This window comes from Bubalus bubalis, chromosome 4, assembly GCF_019923935.1.
Source record: "Bubalus bubalis isolate 160015118507 breed Murrah chromosome 4, NDDB_SH_1, whole genome shotgun sequence".
Taxonomy (NCBI): Eukaryota; Metazoa; Chordata; class Mammalia; order Artiodactyla; family Bovidae; genus Bubalus; species Bubalus bubalis.
The window spans coordinates 73,117,184-73,138,872 of NC_059160.1; the positions used below are offsets into that span (position 1 = coordinate 73,117,184).

General features: G+C 40.5%; 1 protein-coding gene across 5 annotated transcripts in view; it reads right to left on the bottom strand.

Moving 5' to 3' along the window:
• Positions 1–21,689, bottom strand: part of GRIP1 (glutamate receptor interacting protein 1) — a 335,998-nt gene that overhangs the window by 189,751 nt on the left and 124,558 nt on the right. For all 5 annotated transcript variants that reach the window (XM_025285057.3, XM_044941590.2, XM_044941589.2 and 2 more), the window contains exons 3-4: positions 4,379–4,514; positions 1,158–1,303 (exon numbers count right to left, since the gene is read on the bottom strand). In XM_025285057.3, coding sequence (XP_025140842.1) covers positions 1,158–1,303; positions 4,379–4,514 — 282 coding nt within the window. The remainder of the gene's footprint in view (positions 1–1,157; positions 1,304–4,378; positions 4,515–21,689) is intronic.

The following is a 21,689-nucleotide window of genomic DNA, read 5'->3' on the forward strand; positions in this document are numbered from 1 at the left end:
CTATGGTACTGCACTATACCTGGTTACTTGAATCTAGGATATGGAAGAACCTTGGTTTTGGAGGAATCATATATATGGAGGCTCAAATACAAGTTGTGTGTTGATTTTCAACTGCAAGGAGGACTGGCACTTCTAACCCCCTCATTGTTCAAGGATCAATTGTAATTAACTTATTTATTGTGGTTTTATTTTCTGTCTTCCTCTAGTAGTAGTAGGTGTAGTGCCAGTCTCTTCAGTTGTGTTTGACTCTTTGTGATCCCATGGACTGGGGCTTGCCAGACTCCTCTGTCCATGGAATTTTCCAGGCAAGAATACTGGAGTTAGCTGCCATTTCCTCCTCCAGAGGACCTTCCCAACCGAGGGATGGAACCTGGATCTCCTGCACTGAGGCAGATTCTTTACCATCTGCAGCACCAGGGAAGTCCCTCCTAGAGTGTAAATTCTACTGACATTCACTGGGGGACAGGCTGGAACACAGTAATGCTCAATAAGTCATCACCAAACAAATGAATTATCACCAGTTATTAATAATCAGTCTCAGTTCTCAGTAGTATAGAAAAGCAAAGCTCTGACTTCGGTGCCTACTAATTTGGGAAAACGTATTTAACTTAAGCATCTGTAAAATGAGAATAATAATGATAATAATGCCTACCTTATAGTTTTGATTGATTTGTATATGTATTATTTACCAAACATTTTTATATTGCCAGGTACTGTCCTGAGTGCTTTACAAATGCTAACTCATTTAATCCTCATAACAGATCCATGAGTAGTATCATAGGTTACTAATATCATCCCCATTTTTCAGATGTGCAAAGTGAAACAAAAGAAGCTTAAGTAACTTTCTCAAAGGCATGCAGCTAGTAAAAACTGGAGCTAGGAATTGACTGTCTATTTGAACTAAAGTTCAGCTCTGATGTTCACAGATGGCTTTAATGAAACACACGTCCTAGATAATTTCATCATCATTTATGCTCTTTTACATTCTTCCAGAGTAGGCAATAGAAATTCAGATAATTTTTTAAATATTAAGAAAGTATGCTCTGCTGTTCCTGTAATAAGACAACGATGGCAAAAGAGAAAAAAAAAAAAGTAGAACCAAGAGTTTGAGGCAAAAACACAGTGCAGCTGTTCTGCCTCTGGCCGTGATGACTTACAGACTGGCGGCAGCTCATACTCCACCTCCAGAACCACTCTTTCACCGACATTCTTCAGCAAGCTGATGATCTCATCGTGGCGGAATTTGGCCAGGTTGATGCCATTCACTGCTTTGATGTAGTCACCCACATCCAACTGATCACTTCTGCAAAACAAAGAGTCGCTTTAGTGGAGCTCTCATCCCCATGGGCCAGTCTGATCATATTTCCCACTTTGCTATCATGGATAAACATGCAAGCCCAGAAGGCCGAAACAGCAGGGTCCCTGCCTCCTAGGATGCGGCTGGTTCCTAAGGGCAGGAGAGCAGCTGAGACGCTCAGGGATCCCTCTCACTCACGCTGACTGTATGCTTTCCAAGTCCTCCACTGCATCTGCTGCTATCTCTGATTTTTTTCCCAAGCCTTTACCTTTTTTATTTTTAAAGAACATCAAAAAGTGAAATAAAGAGAAAATTACCTTTAGTTGTCCTGCCCCTAACCAGTTGGTTCTCCTGGAGCAGATTATCTGTATCCTGGACACACTAGAAGTTTTCCTTTCTTCTTATTCCCTTTCAATGTTGCTGCTTGCCTTTTGGGCATTTCACCACTTTTGGTATCTTCACTAGAAGTATGTCCAGGGCCATACAGAAGGTCATTCTATTTTGCTATTTATTACTTATAGCAGGACTGATTTCAAAAAGTATCAGTGAAGAAGAAATTACAATGAAAAGCACGGGACTTCAGTAACAGACTCCTCTCTCCTCACCATCATAATAGAACTGTGGCTACTTTGGGGCATTTAGTCAAACTCTACTTCTAAACCAAGAGCAGGCAGCAAGACCAACGACAGGACTTAATTCAATAATATGTTCTCCCAAATAAAAAGAATGAATTCACTTGTTTTACATTAGCCCAGCTCCAGTCATTCTCTCTTCAGAACCTCCATAATCCTCTCTACAGTACACACGGTCACTCTTAACTCAGGTTTACTGACTGACACTTATTTGGCAACGTAATTGTCTCATGTACTGTGACAAATCTTACGTTGTTGCTTTTTACTATTACACAATGTGATTATTGCTTCCAAACTTTTCATGTGTTTTTTTAATACCCTATTTCCCTTAATAGATTATAAACCCCCTAAGGACAGGTATCTTATCTTGACTTATTTTGGTTTACTACCTGTGAAATGGTAGTAGCTTAAACAATAAATATTTGGTGATCAATAATACTCAGTATAACTGGCAGAGTGTTACTTTTAATTATAAGATCAATACATGTGTGAACGACATTCTCACCCTCTCCCTTGCCAGTCATGCTTGCTTCAGGGGCTACACACAAAGAAACCTTGGAGACACACGAAGTTCCAGCTTCATGAATTGGCTATGACTGTTAAAAATTAAAGGAGGCTATGGTGGAAAGACGGAGAAGGCAATGGCACCCCACTCCAGAACTCTTGCCTGGCAAATCCCATGGACGGAGGAGCCTGGTGGGCTGCAGTCCATGGGGTCGCTGAGGGTCGGACATGACTGCGCAACTTCACTTTCACTTTTCACTTTCACGCACTGGAGAAGGAAATGGCAATCCACTCCAGTGTTCTTGCCTAGAGAGTCCCAGGGACGGGGGAGCCTGGTGGGCTGCCGTCTATGGGGTCGCACAGAGTCAGACAGGACTGAAGTGACGTAGCAGCAGCAGCAGCAGCAGCAGCATGGTGCAAAGAAATCTCTTAAAAACCATACTGGAAAATAACATAAAAATAATACATATATATGTGTGCGTGTATGTGTGTGTGTGTGCTCAGTCACGTCTGACTCCTTGTGACCCCAAGGACTGTAGCCCACAAGGTTCCTCTGTCCATGAAAATTTCCAGGTAAGAATACTGGAGCAGGTTGCCATTTCCTTCTCTAGGGGATCTTCCCGACTCAGGGATCGAACCCATATCTCTTGTGACTCCGGCATTGGCAGGCAGATTCTTTACTACTGCGCCAGCCGGAAGCCCTGTGTATATATATTAATATGTATAACTGAATCACTTTGATGTACAGCAGAAATTAACACATTTTAAATTAACTATACTTCAATTTTTTTTAAAATGCAAAAAAAAAAAAAACAAACAAAAAAAACCCCCACAAACCCTGAAGGAAGGAGATTAAGTTGCTTGTGTTGACATCAACTTGGTTTTACAAACAGTACTGCAGATCATGGAGCAATCAATTGGCTTGAGCTTATAAATTGTACAAATAGGCTGATCATTGAAAATAACCACTATTTCAGGTGGCACTTAGTAAGGTAAGAACTCTAAAACTTAATTTGGGATTCTGTGGACACGAGTACTGGTGTCCAGGATTTAAGGGACATTAACCTCACTTTGAATGAAACCTCACCATTCCACCCTTTCTTTCTGAGGTAGATTTCGATTTTGGCTACAAAGCAAACCCACTCCTGGCCAGCACCCAGGATGCTCTGTCATCAGCAAGAACTAGTGCCGTCTGCAGTCTCATAAGAACAAGGACAAAACCAGTCCTTCTCAGCTAAGCCTTCTGCCCTTTTGGAAATCATCTCTTTGTCCCGATGAAAGGAAAATGTCACAAGTAGAAAAGCTGAGAATATGTAGGACAAGTAAAACTGTTACTGAGACACTTGGAGCTGGGCCTCCCTCGCTGTCTGGGCTCGTCATGTGGCAGTTTCCCCTGTCCACAGCATATGGGTCACCTACTCCCCGTTAGATGATCAGACTGTCTCACTCCCACTGCAGTAGGGGCACATTTGAGGACTAAATCCATAGGGGCGGCTGTTTTTTTTTAAAGATTTTTTTTGATGTGGTCCATTTAAAAAATCTTTATTGAATTTATTACAATATTGTTTTTGTGTTATGCTTTGGTTTTCTGGCCACAAGGCATGTGGGATCTTAGCTCCTCGACCAGGGATCAAACCTGCACCCTTTGCATTGGAAGGTGAAGTCTTCACCACCGTGCTGCCAGAGAAGTCCAGACACAAGCATTTTAAAATTAGTATCTTAGGAGGACTTGACTGCTCTTGAGATGACACAACAGCTCCCTGGTGACTTTGGCATGGGCCAGAAAAGCCATTCTTCTGAAATCTGCCTCCTCCCCACCCCCTGGGCTTCCACCTGGCAGATGGCAGTGTCATTTATCTATTAGTGACCTTTTCTGATGGAGCTTTAAGTTCTGAATTAATTACACCTTCCTTCCTTTTTCTACGTTTCCCTGCGATGCAGTTACCTAGCAGCGATTCCTCCTTGCCGCAGATTAGATACTCTGGGTTTGCCATCCTTGTCAATTCCGCCCGAGACCGTCAGCCCAAGGGTAGTGCCTTCCTTCTTCATCAGTTCAACCACAGTGGAGCCCTTGAATTCCTCTGTTAAAAGAAAATAATCTGCTTTAGTTAATGACAGTAGGAGCACAAAGGGTTGTTTTTGTGGGTGGTGAGGTGATTCCTCCCCATAAATGCTCTGCATTTTTTCTTTTGTGGGAAAAGTTCTGCGGCCTCTTTTCCATTGCAATTTGCAGAGCGTCTTGTAAAGACGAGCATGCAGATAAAGCGGAGCAGCGATTCCACTAACGGTTATTAAAATGGGTACCAGTGGGGTACTTCGTTCTAGATTCACAATAAATAGTCTGACATGGCTTATGTACAGGATAATATTCACCCTTTGTTTCCTGTCATTCTGAAGTGACTTTCTCTCATGTTTCTCCTTGTAACTCTAAAGGGAGCAATTGAGAGTCATAAGGTAAAGGGGCTGGAATGGAATTTTTTTTGTTGTTGTTGTTTCAAAAAGTTCTATGCTTTTATTTTTTTTTCTTTTTAATTTTATTTTATTTTTAAACCTGAAACACTGTATTAGTTTTGCCAAACATCAAAACGAATCCGCCACAGGTATACATGTGCTCCCCATCCTGAACCCTCCTCCCTCCTCCCACCCCACACCATCCCTCTGGGTTGTCCCAGTGCATCAGCCCCAAGCATCCAGTATCGTGCATTGAACCTGGAATGGCAACTCATTTCATACATGATATTACACATGTTTCAATGCCATTCTCCCAAATCTTCCCACCCTCTCCCTCTCCCACAGAGTCCATAAGACTGTTCTATACATCAGTGTCTCTTTTGCTGTCTCATACACAGGGTTATTGTTACCATCTTTCTAAATTCCATATATATGCGTTAGTATACTGTATTGGTGTTTTTCTTTCTGGCTTACTTCACTCTGTATAATAGGCTCCAGTTTCATCCACCTCATTAGAACTGATTCAAATGTGTTCTTTTTAATGGCTGAATAGTACTCTACTGTGTATATGTACCACAGCTTGCTTATCCATTCATCTGCCGATGGACATCTAGGTTGCTTCCATGTCCTGGCTATTATAAACAGTGCTGCGATGAACATTGGGGTACACGTGTCTCTTTCCCTTCTGGTTTCCTCAGGGTGTATGCCCAGCAGTGGGATTGCTGGATCATAAGGCAGTTCTATTTCCAGTTTTTTAAGGAATCTCCACACTGTTCTCCATAGTGGCTGTACTAGTTTGCATTCCCACCAACAGTGTAAGAGGGTTCCTTTTTCTCCGCACCCTCTCCAGGATTTATTGCTTGTAGACTTTTGGATCACAGCCATTCTGACTGGTGTGAAATGGTACCTCATAGTGGTTTTGATTTGCATTTCTCTGATAATGAGTGATGTTGAGCATCTTTTCATGTGTTTGTTAGCCATCTGTATGTCTTCTTTGGAGAAATGTCTATGGAATGGAATTTTAAGTAATAATACAGTGCAGCAGCAGACTTCAAGTCTGCGATACCTTTTAGCTGAGGAAGACAAATGACATAAGAGAAGAGCTTTCTACAAGTTCAAGAAAAATATTATTGATTCTAGTGTTTTTTTTTTTGGTCTTTCAGAAAACAAAGTACAATAGCGTCATGTTACAACTTACATCATTTCTTACAAAATGTGTCACACTATATTAAGGCAGGGTTGGTCCTCAGAATCCCCAGGGAATTCTGTTAATTCTCATTCTCTCCTGAAATTTTTAAATCTTACCAATCTTGTGGGGGTCATATCTACACACCAAGTATGCATGCATGCTCAGTTGGTCCGACTCTTTGTGACCCTAGGGACTGCAGCCCCACCAGGCTCCTTTGTCCATGGGATTTCCTAGGTTAAGAATACTGGAGTGGGTTGCAATTTCCTACTCCAGGGGATCTTCCTGACCCAGGGATTGAACCTGCATCTCTTGCATCTCCTGCACTGGCAGGTGGATTCTTTACTACTGTGCCACCAGGGAAGCCCCACACACCAAGAGAGAACCCAAATCTTTTGATTGAAGGCACCACAGAAAGAAAACTTGACTCTCCTTGCTTTCAGAAATAGAAATGCCTCAACATTTACCCATCCAGAGATTAACTATGACAAGCATTGTTTCAAAATTCTGTTTGTTATCCCCAACTCTGCATATACTCTCTGGGTAGGAATGGGGAAACTCAACAGTTTTCCAACTCTTCCTGAATCAGGTTATGAATTTCAGGGATTATGAACTCCTAGGACATCAGAGATTCTCATGTTAAAATGCAAGAATAGACTTTCCTTTTCAAAGTCAAAAAAGCGAAAAGATTATTTGCACACTTCTGCCCTTTTCTTAACTACATATGGCAGTGTTAATTATCATTTCAAAATTTTATGAATGCATATCATAAAGGTTTTTGAATTATTGCTGCTGGTCTCCCATCCAATTAGCCAATAAAAAAGTCAAATTGTGTTAGAGAAAGAAATAATTTCTCATCTTGTCTAGTGAGGAGAACAGAGTACCTGGGGAAGGAAGACAGGAACAGGCCACTGATTTCGATGTATTAATGTCAGTCTAGGCTTGGGATTGCCAGCCTTGCATTCTTCTCTTTTTATGGCAGTTTCAGGACACTGCATACCTGAGTTGTTGTTGATTTAAAACAGAACCCACAGAAGAGCCTATGAGTGTGAGTGACGTTAGCTTCATTTACTACACTTTGAATGAGAGATCAAATAATGATTGAAATTCAAGAAGTAAAATTCTCTGAGTGTTGAAGAATTGATGCTTTTGAACTGTGGTGCTGGAGAAGATTCTTGAGAGTTTCTTGGACAGCAAGGAGATCAAACCAGTCAATCAGGAAATCAACCCTGAATATTCATTGGAAAGACTGATGCTGAAGCTGAAGCTCCAATACTTTGGCAACTTGATGCAAAGAGCAGACTTGCTGGAAAAGACCCTGACGCTGAGGAGGGCAAGAGGAGAAGGGAGTGACAGAGGATGCAGTGGTTGGAATGCATCACCAATGCAATGGACATGAGTTTGAGCAAACTCTGGGAGATGGTGAAGGAGAGGGAAGCCTGGCGTGCTGCAGTTCATGGAATGACAAAGAGTTGGACACGACTTAGCGACTGAACAAGAAGTAAAATTCTTGTCGAATATATAAAAGCACAGGGCTTTTTACATCATTGACCAGGTGCATTTGTAACAAAAATCCATGACAGTGTGCAGTTCACATGCCCCCTCAACACAGAACAAAGCAACCCTCTCTACACTCCATAAAGAAATACACAGGCACAGCTGATACCTGAAGAAGTCAACTTAACAAGCAACTCCTGTAAGTCCTCCTTGGCAAAAGGCTAGGTAAAAATAAGGTTAACAATAAAGGAATGAAAATTACAAAATAGATGATGGCTATTCACATTACAGAGACATAATGTGTTCAACAACTCTGCCCAACGAAAGAATTGTTTGCATTTTCTTTAACTATGTAGATTGATTCCCTTTGGTTAAGCAGTTCATTACAAAGCTGTACTTGAGGAGTTGGGAGCCTTGGTTTTTAAGGGTATGTCTTAAAGGTCAATTAGAAATACACAGAGAAGCAACTCTAAAACAGTAACAAGCAAGTGAGAATTAAGTTTCAATTAATAAGAACTTCACTCCTACTCAGGTTTTCAAGAGAGTACTTTCTGAATAACATGGGATATAGGACATGAAAAGAAAGTGAAAGTTACTCAGTCGTGTCTGACTCTTTTCAACTCCATGGACCTTCTCCAAGGGATCTTCCCAACCCAGGAACTAAACTGGGGTTTCCTGCATTGCAGGTGGATTCTTTACCAACTGAGCTACCAGGGAAGCCCCATAGATTCAGCCTTATAAAATGAGGACAATGCAATTTTCTCTAGAAGATATCTAGGTCCTTCCCAGACCTCTGGCTGAATCTGAGAATCTAGAAAAGCTAAATTCAATGAGTTTAATTTGATCTCTGTTAAAATACAAATCCATCTGGGTTACTTTTAAAAGTAGTAATAGTCAATTACCCTCTTGTTTAAAAAGATTTCAAACCTTTCCCCAATAGTTAGTTCTAATAACACAAAAGAAAACATTAATGTACTGTACCACTTAACTGAGTAATTTGTGTATTCACTGATTCTAGCATTTACTGAGTGCTTACTATGAACCAGACAATGAAACTCAAAGATGGAAAAAGTCAGAGGTACATAAAGCACAGCCACAGAGGCAAATGAATCAGAGAGCACCACGCCACAGTGTGGGTTGTGGGGGAGGTGGCCACAGAGGAGGTGGTCTTGGCAACAATGTGAAATGAAGACTTGCTGTTCCAAATAGAACATCAGTTTCACAATTTTGTCTTCTGTCTAATCCGTCTGTATTTATCGATCAGGATTAGCAGAGTAGAACAGACCAAAGGGGGAATCTAAATTAGGCAAAACTCAGGAGTAAGGATAGAATACTGCCGCAATGCCATTCTCCCATATCTTCCCACCCTCTCCCTCTCCCACAGAGTCCATAAGACTGTTCTATACATCAGTGTCTCTTTTGCTGTCTTGTACACAGTGCACTGAGACGACCCAGAGGGATGGTATGGGGAGGGAGGAGGGAGGAGGGTTCAGGATGGGGAACACATGTATACCTGTGGCGGATTCATTTTGATATTTGGCAAAACTAATACAATTTTGTAAAGTTTAAAAAAAAAAAAAAAAAAAAGAATACTGTTGCAAGAAAATGTTCTGAATCACAAGAATGTTAACTGCCAATAAATATCTCCAGACCCTGCTGCTGCTGCTAAGTCACTTCAGTCATGTCTGACTCTGTGCGACCCTATAGACAGCAGCCCAGCAGGCTCCGCCATGCCTGGGATTCTCCAGGCAAGAACACTGAAGTGGGTGGACTGACTAAATCATTTATGGGTGTTTCCGAAAGGGAGAGGAGAAAAGCAGCAGTGTGGGGAGGGAGGAACAGGCTTCTTGAGTTGCCTTTCTGCTAACCTGCGTGCTCCACTACACTAATCAATCATTTTATGTCTTTTTTGGTGCTTAATGTTTGCATAATGACCTAATGGCGAGGAGAAATGAAGACAGATGCATTCATTTGCATGAGTTCCTTTGTATAGCAAGGTTTACTGAATAAAGCTCGCAGTGAAATACGTCAGTATATACTGACAATTTCTTTCTTTGCGATTTAAATTGCAAATGTCCCTCCCCAAATTAAGAGGACTCTGTGGTAAAGACGGCAGTCTCTCCATACCAGCAAGCAGCTCAGGGAACAGATGATGCTCAACTGGCAATGAATGAGCCGGTCGTGGATCTGACATTTTCCTTAATCACCATGTTTAATTATCTTAGAAAAGAAATTGCAGGTTCACATGTGTATCAGTACACGCACAACCAATAAGAATCTCACTGCTAGAATGAAATTTAGTTGCTTGCTGTTTTTCTTTGGGCTTGTAATTCAATCCTCTTTAAACTCTGGAAAGTTTTAAGAGAAGTAACAGTGATACCTGGCAAAAACAAGAGAAGTATGAAAAATTCTTGCAAATGAATAAGAAAATTCAATAACGTAGGTGGTTAAAAATTAATATGCAGAAAACCATAACCTTTTATAAAAAAATACCAACTAGTTAATGTTCTTGTAAAAGAAAAAACTCCATTTACAATAGCCAAAAAACTAAAATCCCTAAGAAAAAAAATTAATGAAAAATATACACGATCTCTGTGAAGAAAACTTTAACACACTTCTGAGGGAATACAAGACCAGAACAAAAGAAAAGCTATCCCATTCATTCATTCATTCACTTGGTAAAAACTGAGCACTTACTATGGACCAGGCACTGTTCTAGCCTTTGGAGATACAGAACTCAACCAAACAGAGACAATCCCAGATGTCAAGGAACTGATATTCTATAACCCAACATAAAAAATATGGCAATGCTCCCTAAATTATAAAGTTCACAATATCAATAAAAATGCCAATAGGATTTGTGAGGCACAAAGTATATTTTACATTATTGCAAAAATGGAACATGCTTCCATGCAAAGTTTCTGTGAAAAATGATATTCCTAAAGTCTGCCAGCTGGCTGTTTAATGTTGCTATGAAAGAACAGAAAGAGCCTTCGCAGGAAGGCAGGCTACTGAAAGAGATGCTGGGTTATGACTGGATGTTACACCACCAAAGGTATCGCCCCTGAGAGAGATTAAAGAAGAAAGAAGGCAAAGACGTATCATAGGCATAGGGCCTACAGAACCCACATCAGAGCATCTTAGTGCTTTGTAGTATGAAGAGTGTAATGTTTTGCATAGAATAAACATATAGCATAATCATCTTGTTTTGTTCTGTGAAACTCTTGGTGTCCAGAAATTCTTGCCTCATCGATTATTTAAAAAGTACAATTAGGCTTAACAGCAGGAAAAGAGAGTTACTTGTAATTTTTAGAAGGTCCCTAAAATTCAGGGGCTAAATGATCAGGCAGTTGCAAGGTGAACAATTGTAATAACACTTGCTGAAATCAGGGAGATGGACAAAAAATGACAATTACAGCAAAGAGTGATGACAAGAGTAAGTGCAGGGTCACCATGGTGCAGCCTGGGAGGATCCATCACCAGGCTGGATAAGTCGTGCTCTGGACAGTTCCTCAGAGGAGTTATTTTGAACCAGGTCTTGAAGGCAGCCTCATCTCAGCAAATGGAAGGGCAATGTTAAAGGCAGAGGAACAAGAAATTGTAGATGATGACCTAGGTTTTGGGATGTGCAGTTCAATTTGCACTTTTTCAATTCTGGATGCATGTTAGAAGCACCTGGGGAGCTTGGAAATAACTGTGTGCACCCGCCCCAGACCAAATCAATCTGAACACCACCTCCTGGTGGTGGTTCAGTGACTCAGTCATGTCGGACTCTTCGTGACCCCACGGACTGTAGCCTGCCAGGCTCCTCTGTCCATAGGATTTCCCAGGCAAGAATACTGGAGTGGGCTGCCACTCTCTTCTCCAGGGGATCTTCCCAAACCAGGGACTGAAGCCGAACGTTTTAACTGTGAGATATTTAATTGAATCTTTTAAATAAATATGTATTTATTTACTAACTTATTTGTGTGGTTTCATCAGGTCTTAGCTGCGGCGTGCAGGATCTCTTTTGCATCCTTTGGGATCTTTTTCATTGTGACACACAGGTTCCAGAGCACGTGGGCTCAGTAACTGTGGCACTTGGGTTTACTTGCGGCATGTGGAATATTAGTCCCTGACCAGGGGTCGAACCCACATCCTCTGCACTGTTAAGGTGGATTCTTAACCACGGGACCAGCAGGGAAATTTTTTAAGTGAATCTTAATTGTAAGAATCATATGCAGTTACAAGAAATAATGCAGAGAAGCCCCCGATCCCCTTTACCTTGTTTTCCCCTAATGGTAACATCTTGTAGAACTATAATACTTATATATAAGTAGGATACTTATCTTGATGAAGTCAAGATACAGGCATTTCCATCACCACAAGGGTCCCACATATTATCCTTTATAGATCACTCACTACTCTCTTACTCCAACGCTTTTTTAAACCTCCTTGCAGCCATGAAATTAAAAGACTCTTAATCCTTGGAAAGAAAGTTATGACCAACCTAGATAGCATATTCAAAAGCAGAGACATTACTTTGCCAACAAAGGTCAGTTTAGTCAAGGCTATGGTTTTTCCAGTGGTCATGTATGGATGTGAGAGTTGGACTGTGAAGAAAGCTGAGCACGAAAGAATTGATGCTTTTGAACTGTGGTGTTGGAGAAGACTCTTGAGAGTCCCTTGGACTGCAAGGAGATCCAACCAGTCCATTGTGAAGGAGATCAGCCCTGGGATTTCTTTGGAAGGAATGATGCTGAAGCTGAAACTCCAGTACTTGGGCCACCTCATGCGAAGAGTTGACTCATTGGAAAAGACTCAGCTGCTGGGAGGGATTGGGGGCAGGAGGACAAGGGGACGACAGAGGATGAGATGGCTGGATGGCATCACTGACTCGATGGACGTGAGTCTGAGTGAACTTCAGGAGTTGGTGATGGACAGGGAGGCCTGGCATGCTGCAATTCATGAGGTTGCAAAGAGTCGGACACGACTGAGCGACTGAACTGACTGAACTGACCCTATTCTCTGTGTTTATAACTTTGCCATTTTAAGAATGTTAAATAAATGCAGTCACACAGTGTGAAAACTTTGTGGTTGACTTTTTACACTCAGGATAATTTTCTGGTGAGTTATCCAAGTTGTGCGTAGCAAGAGTTCCTTTTTCTTGTTAAGTAGTGTCCCATGGTATAGACATACAAAGTTGGTATCACCGTCAACCTGTTGAAGGACATTTTGGTTGTTTTCAGTTTGGGGCTACTATGAATAAAGCTGCTACAAACATTCATATGTGAGTTTCTGTGTTTACATAATTGCTCATTTATCAGGGATAAATGCCCAGGAGTACAAGTGCTAAGCCATACAGTAGTTGCATATTTAGTTTTCTAATGAGCTGTCAAATTGTTTTCCAAGATAGCAGTACCATTTTGCATTCCCACCAGCAGCGTGTGAATGATCCACTGGCATTCTCGCCAGTACTTGATTGTTACTGTTTTTATTTTAGCCATACTGATATGTGTGAGATACTTAATTGAATCTTTTAAATAAATATGTATTTACTTAAATAAATACATGGCTATCAGTGATATCTTGGAGAAGGAAATGGCAACCCACTCCAGTGTTCTTGCCTGGAGAATCCCAGGGACGGGGGAGCTTGGTGGCCTGCCGTCTCTAGGGTTGCACAGAGTCGGACAGGACTGAAGCGACTTAGCAGCAGCAGCAGCAGTGATATCTAACTATGGTTTCAATTCTTGGGTAAGTTGAGCCATTTCTCTAATGGGAAATGTGGAAATGTGTGTGTGTGTACTTATTTGCCATCTGCATATCCTCTTTGGTGAAATGTCTTTTCAGGTCTTTTGCCCATTTTCTAATTAGATTGTTTGCTTTTTTTATGGTTGAGGTTTGAGTTTCTTATATACTTTAGATGCTAGTCCCCAGTTGAATATGTGGTTTGCAAATATATTCTTTCAGTCTGTAGATTTTATTTCATTCTCCTAACATGGTCTTCTGCAGAGCCAACAGTTTTTATTTTGATGAAGTCTAATTGATCAGTTTCTCTTTTTATGGGTCATGCTGTGGTCAAGTTTTAAGAATTCTTTGCTGGGCCTTAGATCCTGGAAATTTCTCTTGTTTCTTCTACAGTTTCCAAAAGTTCTTATAAGTTCTATAATATTATGTAATAACCACAATATTTACATTTAAGTCTGTTATCCATTTTAAGTTAATTTTTACATAAGGTATGAGATTTAGACACGGTTCATATAACTTGGGGGGTGGGGAGTGGGATGGGTGTTCAATTACTCCAGCACCATTTGTCAAATAGGCTATCTTATCCACCAAATTGCTTTTGAACCTTGTGAAAAATCAGTCTGTCACTGATTCAATGGACATGAGTTTGAGCAAACTCCAGGATATAGTAAAGGAGGGAAGCCTGGTGTGCTGCAGTCCATGGGGTCACAAAGAGTTGGACACGACTGAGCAACTGAACAAACACAGGCCCTTCACAGATGCCATGCAGCCTTCATTATTGTATCTATACAGTAAGTCTTGAAACTGTGGAGGCTGATTGCTTCTATTTTATTGTTTATAAAAACTATTTCAAAAAAAAAAAAACTATTTCAGTTCTTCTAGTTCCTTTGCCTTTCCATATAAATATTAGACTAATCTTGTCTATATCTATAGGAACTTTTGCTGGTATTTTGATAGGATTTGGATTAAAGCTGTATATCAATTTGGAAAGAACAGACATCTTTACTATGTTGAGTCTTTTGATCCATAAACACAATATGTCTTTTTAACTATATAGAAATGTCTATGATTTTTTTCATCAGCATTTTGTAGTTTTCAGCATACAAGCCCTATACATGTTTTGTTAGTTTTACAACAAAGTATTTTATTTTGGGTGTAAAATTGAAAGTGGTATTGCATTATTAATTTTGATGTACATATGTCCATAGCTAGTATACAGATATGCAATTGATTTTTATATAGCTACTTCATACATTGTGGCCTTGTTGAACTCACTTAAGAGTTCTAGGAATTTTTTTGTAGACTAGTTAGAGTTTTCTATGTAGACAATCATGTCATCTGCAAGAAAGGATAGTTTTTATTTGTTTCCAATCTATATGCCTTTTATTTCCCTTCCTTGCCTAAAGCACAGGCTAGAACTTCCAGTACTGTGTTGAATAAGAGTAATGAAAATAGATATTCTTGCCTTGTTCCTTATCTTAAGGGAAAAGAATTCGGTATTCCATCAAGTATTATATTACCTGTAGGTTTTCTGTAGATTTTCAAGTTGAGGAAATTCCCTTCTATTCCTTTTTTTCCCCTCAGAGTTTTTATCATGAGCTTAAACTTTGCCACATTCTTTTTGCACTGATATGATGATGTGATTTTTCTTCTTTAGTCTGAAAATATCCTGAATTACATTGATAGGTTTTCTAATATTGATCCAATCTTGCATTCTTGAAATACACTCCATTTGCTTACAGTGTATAATTCTTTTTTTAAATATTGCTGAATTTCATTTGCCAATATTTTGCTAAGGACTTTTTTGCACCTATGAAAGTGAAGGTTGCTCAGTTGTGTCTGACTCTTTGCAACCCCATGGGATTCTCAAGGCCAGAATACTGAAGTGGGCAGCCTTTCTCTTCTCCAGGGGAATCTTCCCAACCCAGGGATCAAACCCAGGTCTCCTGCATTGCAGGCAGATTCTTTACCAACTGAGCTATAAGGGAAGCATCTATATTCATGACAAGTACCATCTGTAGTTTCTTTTTTTTCCCCCTTTGGTTTCGGTATCAGTGTAATAATACTAGCTTCATAAAATGAATTGAGAAATGCATCCTTTCCTCTTCTATTTTTCTGGAAGAGATTGTGTAGGATTGCTGTTTATTCTTTTTTAAGACATTTAGTATAATTTTCAATGAAGCCATCTGTGTCTGGTGTTTTTAAATTACAAATTCATTTCCCTTAATAGTTAAAGGGCTGTTCAAATGATCTATTTGAGATTCGGTGAGTTGTGGTAGTTTGTACTCGTCAAGGAATTGGTCCGTTTCAATTAGATGAAGATCCTGACAGGTGGGGAACTGGGCACTGGGATCTTTTGTAAAACCTCCACAGGTAATTCTAACATGCAGTCAAGATTGAGAAACACTTATTTAGGTTTAGCCTGTTATTAGGGTAAAGCAGTAGATTTTGTGATGACAACATGAACCTGGGAAAAAGACATTAGATTTGGGTCAAGGAGAACCATTAGGTCACTGCAGTACTCTAAGATATTAATAACTTAGGCTAGGTTGTGTCAGGGCTGCCCAGGTAGCGCTGGTGGTAAAGAACCCGCCTGCCAATGCAGGAGACATAAGAGACCTGGGTTCGATCCCTGGGTCAGGAAGAATGCCTGGAGGAGGGCATGGCAACCCACTCCAGTATTCTTGCCTGGAGAATCCCCATGGACAGAGGAGCCTGGTGGGCTACAGTCCATAGGGTCGCACAGAGTTGAACACAACTGAAGTGATTTAACACTCAGGTTTATGCCGACAAATGCAAAAATGAATAATGGTCCAACCACGAAGGAAGCTTATTTCACTCACATAGAAGCCTGAGCGGGGTGGGTGTTCCCAATCAGCAGCCTTCTCTGCTTCACATGGAGATGCGGGGATGTGTGCTTTCTTCCATTTTGTGCCTCTGTCATCCCCCAGGGCTCTGGTTCCCCAACTGTGCACAAGGCGCCCCATGGTTCCAAAGTGAACTCACAGAACCACGGTGAACTATCTTTAAAATGCGAGGGAATTACAGCCATACTTGGTATCAGTTGGATACAATACCTCCTACTAGCTACAGGCAGTTTTGCTCAACATTAGAACACAGCCCTGCTTTTCTTGATAGCCTATCTTTCCAATGCTTTTTTCTTTTTTAGGTGGTGGTTTCTCTGACAAGAAAGGAAGTTCCATGTGGCACGATGTGGAACAGGAAATGAACTTGTCAATGTTTCATTTGATTTGAAGGTTTGAGAAACTGCAATGCCCAAGAAACACATATCATTACTAAGTACTTAAGCACCGAAGAATTGATGCTTTTGAACTGTGGTGTTGGAGAAGCCTCTTGAGAGTCCCTTGGACTGCAAGGAGATCCAACCAGTCCATTCTGAAGGAGATCAGCCCTGGCATTTCTTTGGAAGGAATGATGCTAAAGCTGAAACTCCAGTACTTTGGCCACCTCATGCAAAGAGTTGACTCATTGGAAAAGTCTCTGATGCTGGGAGGGATTGGGGGCAGGAGGAGAAGGGGACGACAGAGGATGAGATGGCTGGATGGCATCACTGACTCGATGGACGTGAGTCTGAGTGAACTCTGGGAGTTGGTGACGGACAGGGAGGCCTGGCGTGCTGTGATTCATGGGGTCGCAAAGAGTCAGACACGACTGAGCAACTGAACTGAAATGTGGTTCTTTAAATTTATACATGGTAATGGTTAGGAGATAATATGGATTATATTGCTTGGACCTAGATACTAATAAGTGGGGCTACTGATATTTCATTTGACCTAGAAGTGCAGTGCAAAAACTACTGAGATGTCAAGGGCTCTGTGAACAAAGGGAGTTTGGAAACTTTTGCCTTAGGACAGTATCTTGTCTGCATTTCCCTGGGGGAAGGAGACAAATAACTCTCTTAACAGCCACCACTGGCCTGCTTCTGTTCACATCCCAAGGGTAAGAACTGATTCCATATCTACATCTAATTGTAAGGGAAGCTAAGAACTGGAGTGTGGACAGATGCTAAGGCAAAAAGGGAGGCATGGACTTGAGGGGACAGCTGGGTAAAACGTGAGAAACTGCAATCCATCAGTAGCTGTGTGGATGGCACTAACTCCAGATACACCAGGATGAATTTCCCTGAGTTAGACACACATTAGTGTGTGGGGAGCAAGGAACTGGGAGGGATGGTGGATCTCAAGGTTTCCACCTTGTTTGATTTGGGGCTGTTGACACCAGTCACTAAAAGGGAATTAAGGAAAGAGAGAAAGTTTGTGTTGCTGAGACTGATTGGAGAAGGTGAAGTCACATGACTTCACAGAGAACTGAGATGAAATTTAAGTACCAGAGAAAACCTACTCTTAGAATGGTTTTTGTCACATCCCAAACAAAGGGTTTGTAAGACCCTCACCTTGGAGTCATATCACAAAAAGAGAAAAGGCATTTTAAAAGCAATCACTGGGTGGGCCAGTGGCTAAGACTTTATGCTCCTCATGTAGGGGGCCCGAGTGCGAACCCTGGGTGAGGGAACTAAATCCTGAATGCTGCAACTGAAGATCAATTAAAGATCCCGCATGCCACAACTAAGATCTGACACAGCCAAAATAAATAAATATATAAAAATGTTTAAAAACTTAAAAAAAAAAAAAGCAACCATCATGGGCACATTCAGCAAAGTACGCCCTGGTGGAGCTCTTTGTTAGTCAGACAGTCGTGTCTGACTCTTTGAAATCCCATGGACTGTAGTGTGCCAGTAGCCACTCCTTTCTCCAGAGGATTCTCCCGACCCAGGGATTGAACCCGGGTATCCTGCACTTTAGGCAGATTCTTTACCGTCTGAGACACCAGGGAGCTCTTTACTTATTGAACTTCCATTCACTAGCAGATTTTAAAAATTATATCATTAACAGTAAGATAGAAATGCTATTGATGAAAACTTAATACACAAAGTCACAAACTTTCAGATGCTAGTGTCAGAGATGTTTTCTTCCCACCTGTGTGTCCGGTACCTAGAATGGTACTGTGGTAGGTGCTTCCTGGGAGCTGCTGAATGAATGGGTACATCAGTCCCAACACAGGGAATTAAGACCTGGAGATGAGCATCAGCTTGTGGCAAACAACTCTTGCTGGGTGGTACCAAGGCAGAATGATAAAGCCGGATCACACAGTTATTTCCCTAAGCTTCTTTGGTTGATTATTTTTTTACCATTGCCTTCATAAGGGGGATTGAAGCTCACACCAGACTACTATTGGAGAGAATATTATTGCTCACAATACAGTTTTATCTGTATATTACTTTTAGAGGTGCCACTGGGAAGTTTATCCCCCTCAGGAAATAAACAGATGCTTTTTCCAATACTCATTTCAAGTTCCTCCTAACATCCCCTGGTTCAGCAAAGCTGCTGGGCTCAAAGCTGGGTTTCTGTGATGAATGGCTGCATTTTCTGTCTCAGTTCTTTCCACCCAGACTAGTAGGGAAAGGTCTTCTGGCACTTTGCACCTTTGTTTAGTGACATGAGGGATGTACCAGAATTTTTCTCATCCCCTGGGAATCTGAACATAAGTTAGATTCATGGCAGGGATGTACAGCACATAAATACTACCTTTCACAAATATTCATGTGAAATAAAATTATGATCTGTATTTATCTCCCACGGTGACGGGGTGGGCTAGATTAATATCGGTGTGTTTCTCAGGTCACCTCTAGAGAAAGAGGATACACAAATATGCAGGACCAGCCACAAAAATCTGAGACCCCTGAGAGTTATATGATGTATAACCAGCATTTTTAAAAAATAGATAAAGCAGACATGTGGATTCTTGGTGTAAGTGATTTAAATATGTCACTTGAAGCATTTAGAAAAAACATCACTGCTTTTAAATTACTGCAATACTAGGATTCTTTCAGTTTCTGTTTTTCCAAAATCATTGATTTAACTGTCAAAATTCGCTACTAAGTTTCCCAGTGTCACAATTTATAAGTTATTTAATTGTTTTGGGGGGAGAGGGTCTTAGCTTCCTTATCTGAAACAAGGATAATAAAAGTATCTACCTTTAGGTGAAGAAAAAGGAACCCTTCTACACTATTGGTGGGAATGTAAATTGGTGTAGTATGGAGGTTCCTTAAAAAACTAAAAATACAACTACCATATGATCCTGCTGTCACACTTGTGGGCATGTACCCAGAGTAAACTAATTCAAAAAGATACATGCACCCCAATGTTCAACTGCAGGACTGTTTACAGTAGCCAAGACATGGCAACAATCTAAATGTCCATTGGTGGATGAATGGATAAAGATGTGGTATATATATTTTATACACACATTTTATACACACACACACACACACACAGATATATGCATATAAGGGCTTCCCTGGTGACTCAGATGGTAAGAATCCGCTTGCAGTGCGGGAGATCTGGGTTAGATCCCTGGGTTGGGAAGATCCTCTGGAGGAGGGCATGGCAACCCACTCCAGTATTCTTGCCTGAAGAATCCCCATGGACAGAGGAGCCTGGGGGGCTACAGTTCATGGGGTCGCAAAGAGTCAGACGGGACTGAGAGACTAAGCACAGCACAGCATATGCATATAAAATAGTATTATTACCCAGCTATAAAAAGAATGCACTAATGAAATTTGCAGAAATATGGATAGACTTAGAGATTATGTATTAAGTGAAGTATGCCAAAAACAAATATATAATAACACTTATATATGGAATCTAAAAAATGATACAAATGAACTTATTTATAAAATAGAAATAGACTCACAGACACAGAAAACAAACTTACGGTTACCAAAGGGGAATATGTGGGGAGGGATAAATTAGGAGGATGGGATTAACATATACACACTACTGTAGATGAAATAGATAACCAATAATATTTTGTAATACCCTGTAAGGGAAAAATCTGGAAAATATGAATCACTTTGCTGTACACCTGAAACTAACACAACATTGCAAATCAATTATACTTGATTTAAATTAAAATATATATATATTTACCTTCAAACAAAGTTGTATAATTTTTGCTATAAAACATTTACTGCTTCTCATATACCATTCTCTGTTCTTGCTTTTAGATGAAGCATAAGAATTTGTTTTCAGAATATGAGTCAAGGGCATGGTTTCCAGAGAACTGTGAGGTGGTGTCCAGGATCACTGAGACATGTACATTCCTGTGCATACGAGTGCCCGGGCACACACATGTGCACAGGGCACACACACACACCTGGCCCAGACAAGCACACACACCACACCACCACATTCGTGAGAAGCAGGCCCTGGAAGCAAGACAACGCTCTAAACTAACTATAATTTTTTAAAAAAATGACCTACCCTTAGGGTGTTGTGAAGATTAAGTAATAAAATTCTCATTAGGAACTGACTATAGTACCTGCCACATAGTGTTCAATATATATGCTAGTCATGGTATTACTGTTATCATTATTATTACTTGGATATAGGAAAAATTTCAGGTATGCAGGTTGCTAATCTTCTTCTGTATTTTGATTGTTATGAAGAGAAGACAAAACAATTAGCAGCAGTACTTAACCACTTGTTGAAACATAGATTCCTTTGAGAATCTAATGAAAGCCATGGGTTCTATTCTCAGAAAAAATTGTGGCTACCATTTCAGGGGAATTCAGGAATACCCCTAAACTCCATCCATGTACTCTACTTAAGAAATCCTGAAGATCTGAAGTCAGGTTAGATTTGAGCAAGGTGAAAATCAAAGAACACCCTCTGCTGGCTGACATTTTATAATCTGTGTGCATTTCAGATACGGGTCATGAAACAGCAAATAATGTCAAACCTATCAGTGATATGTTCCTATGGAGTCATCTAAAAATCAAGATGACACCATATTCAATTTTTCATAAACAGGAGATGAATTGTTTTAGTGAAACTCCCCTTGTTTCTGAGTGGGATGGCCCGAGAGGTAGACATTTATATCTGAGAATCCATAAGGACGAGCAAAAGGCACTGGCCAGGAGATCCAATAACTGCACTTGTCTCAAGAGCCCCAGGCAACTTTTCTTCGGGAAAACTTCCCCATCTGTGACTTTTTACTTGCAGGTGGTTGTACTCAAATTTTTAAAGTTGTTGACATGATTGAAACCGAGATTCTACAAGTGAAACTAAGCAACTGGCATGGCTAAATTTAAAATCACTCTGATCTTCAATGTTTTCCTAGAGAAGCTAACTTCATTTCCACAGCTACTTGTGGATCATTTTGGTCCAAAAACATTTTGTGAGGATCTGTTATTTTCAGACTCTGCCAGGGGCTAGCATTTCCAAGACCCCATAATCACAGCCTCTACCTTTCTGTAGCTTACATTCTAAATGTCTAAGAGACAAATGTCTATACTAATAATTTCAGTGAAATG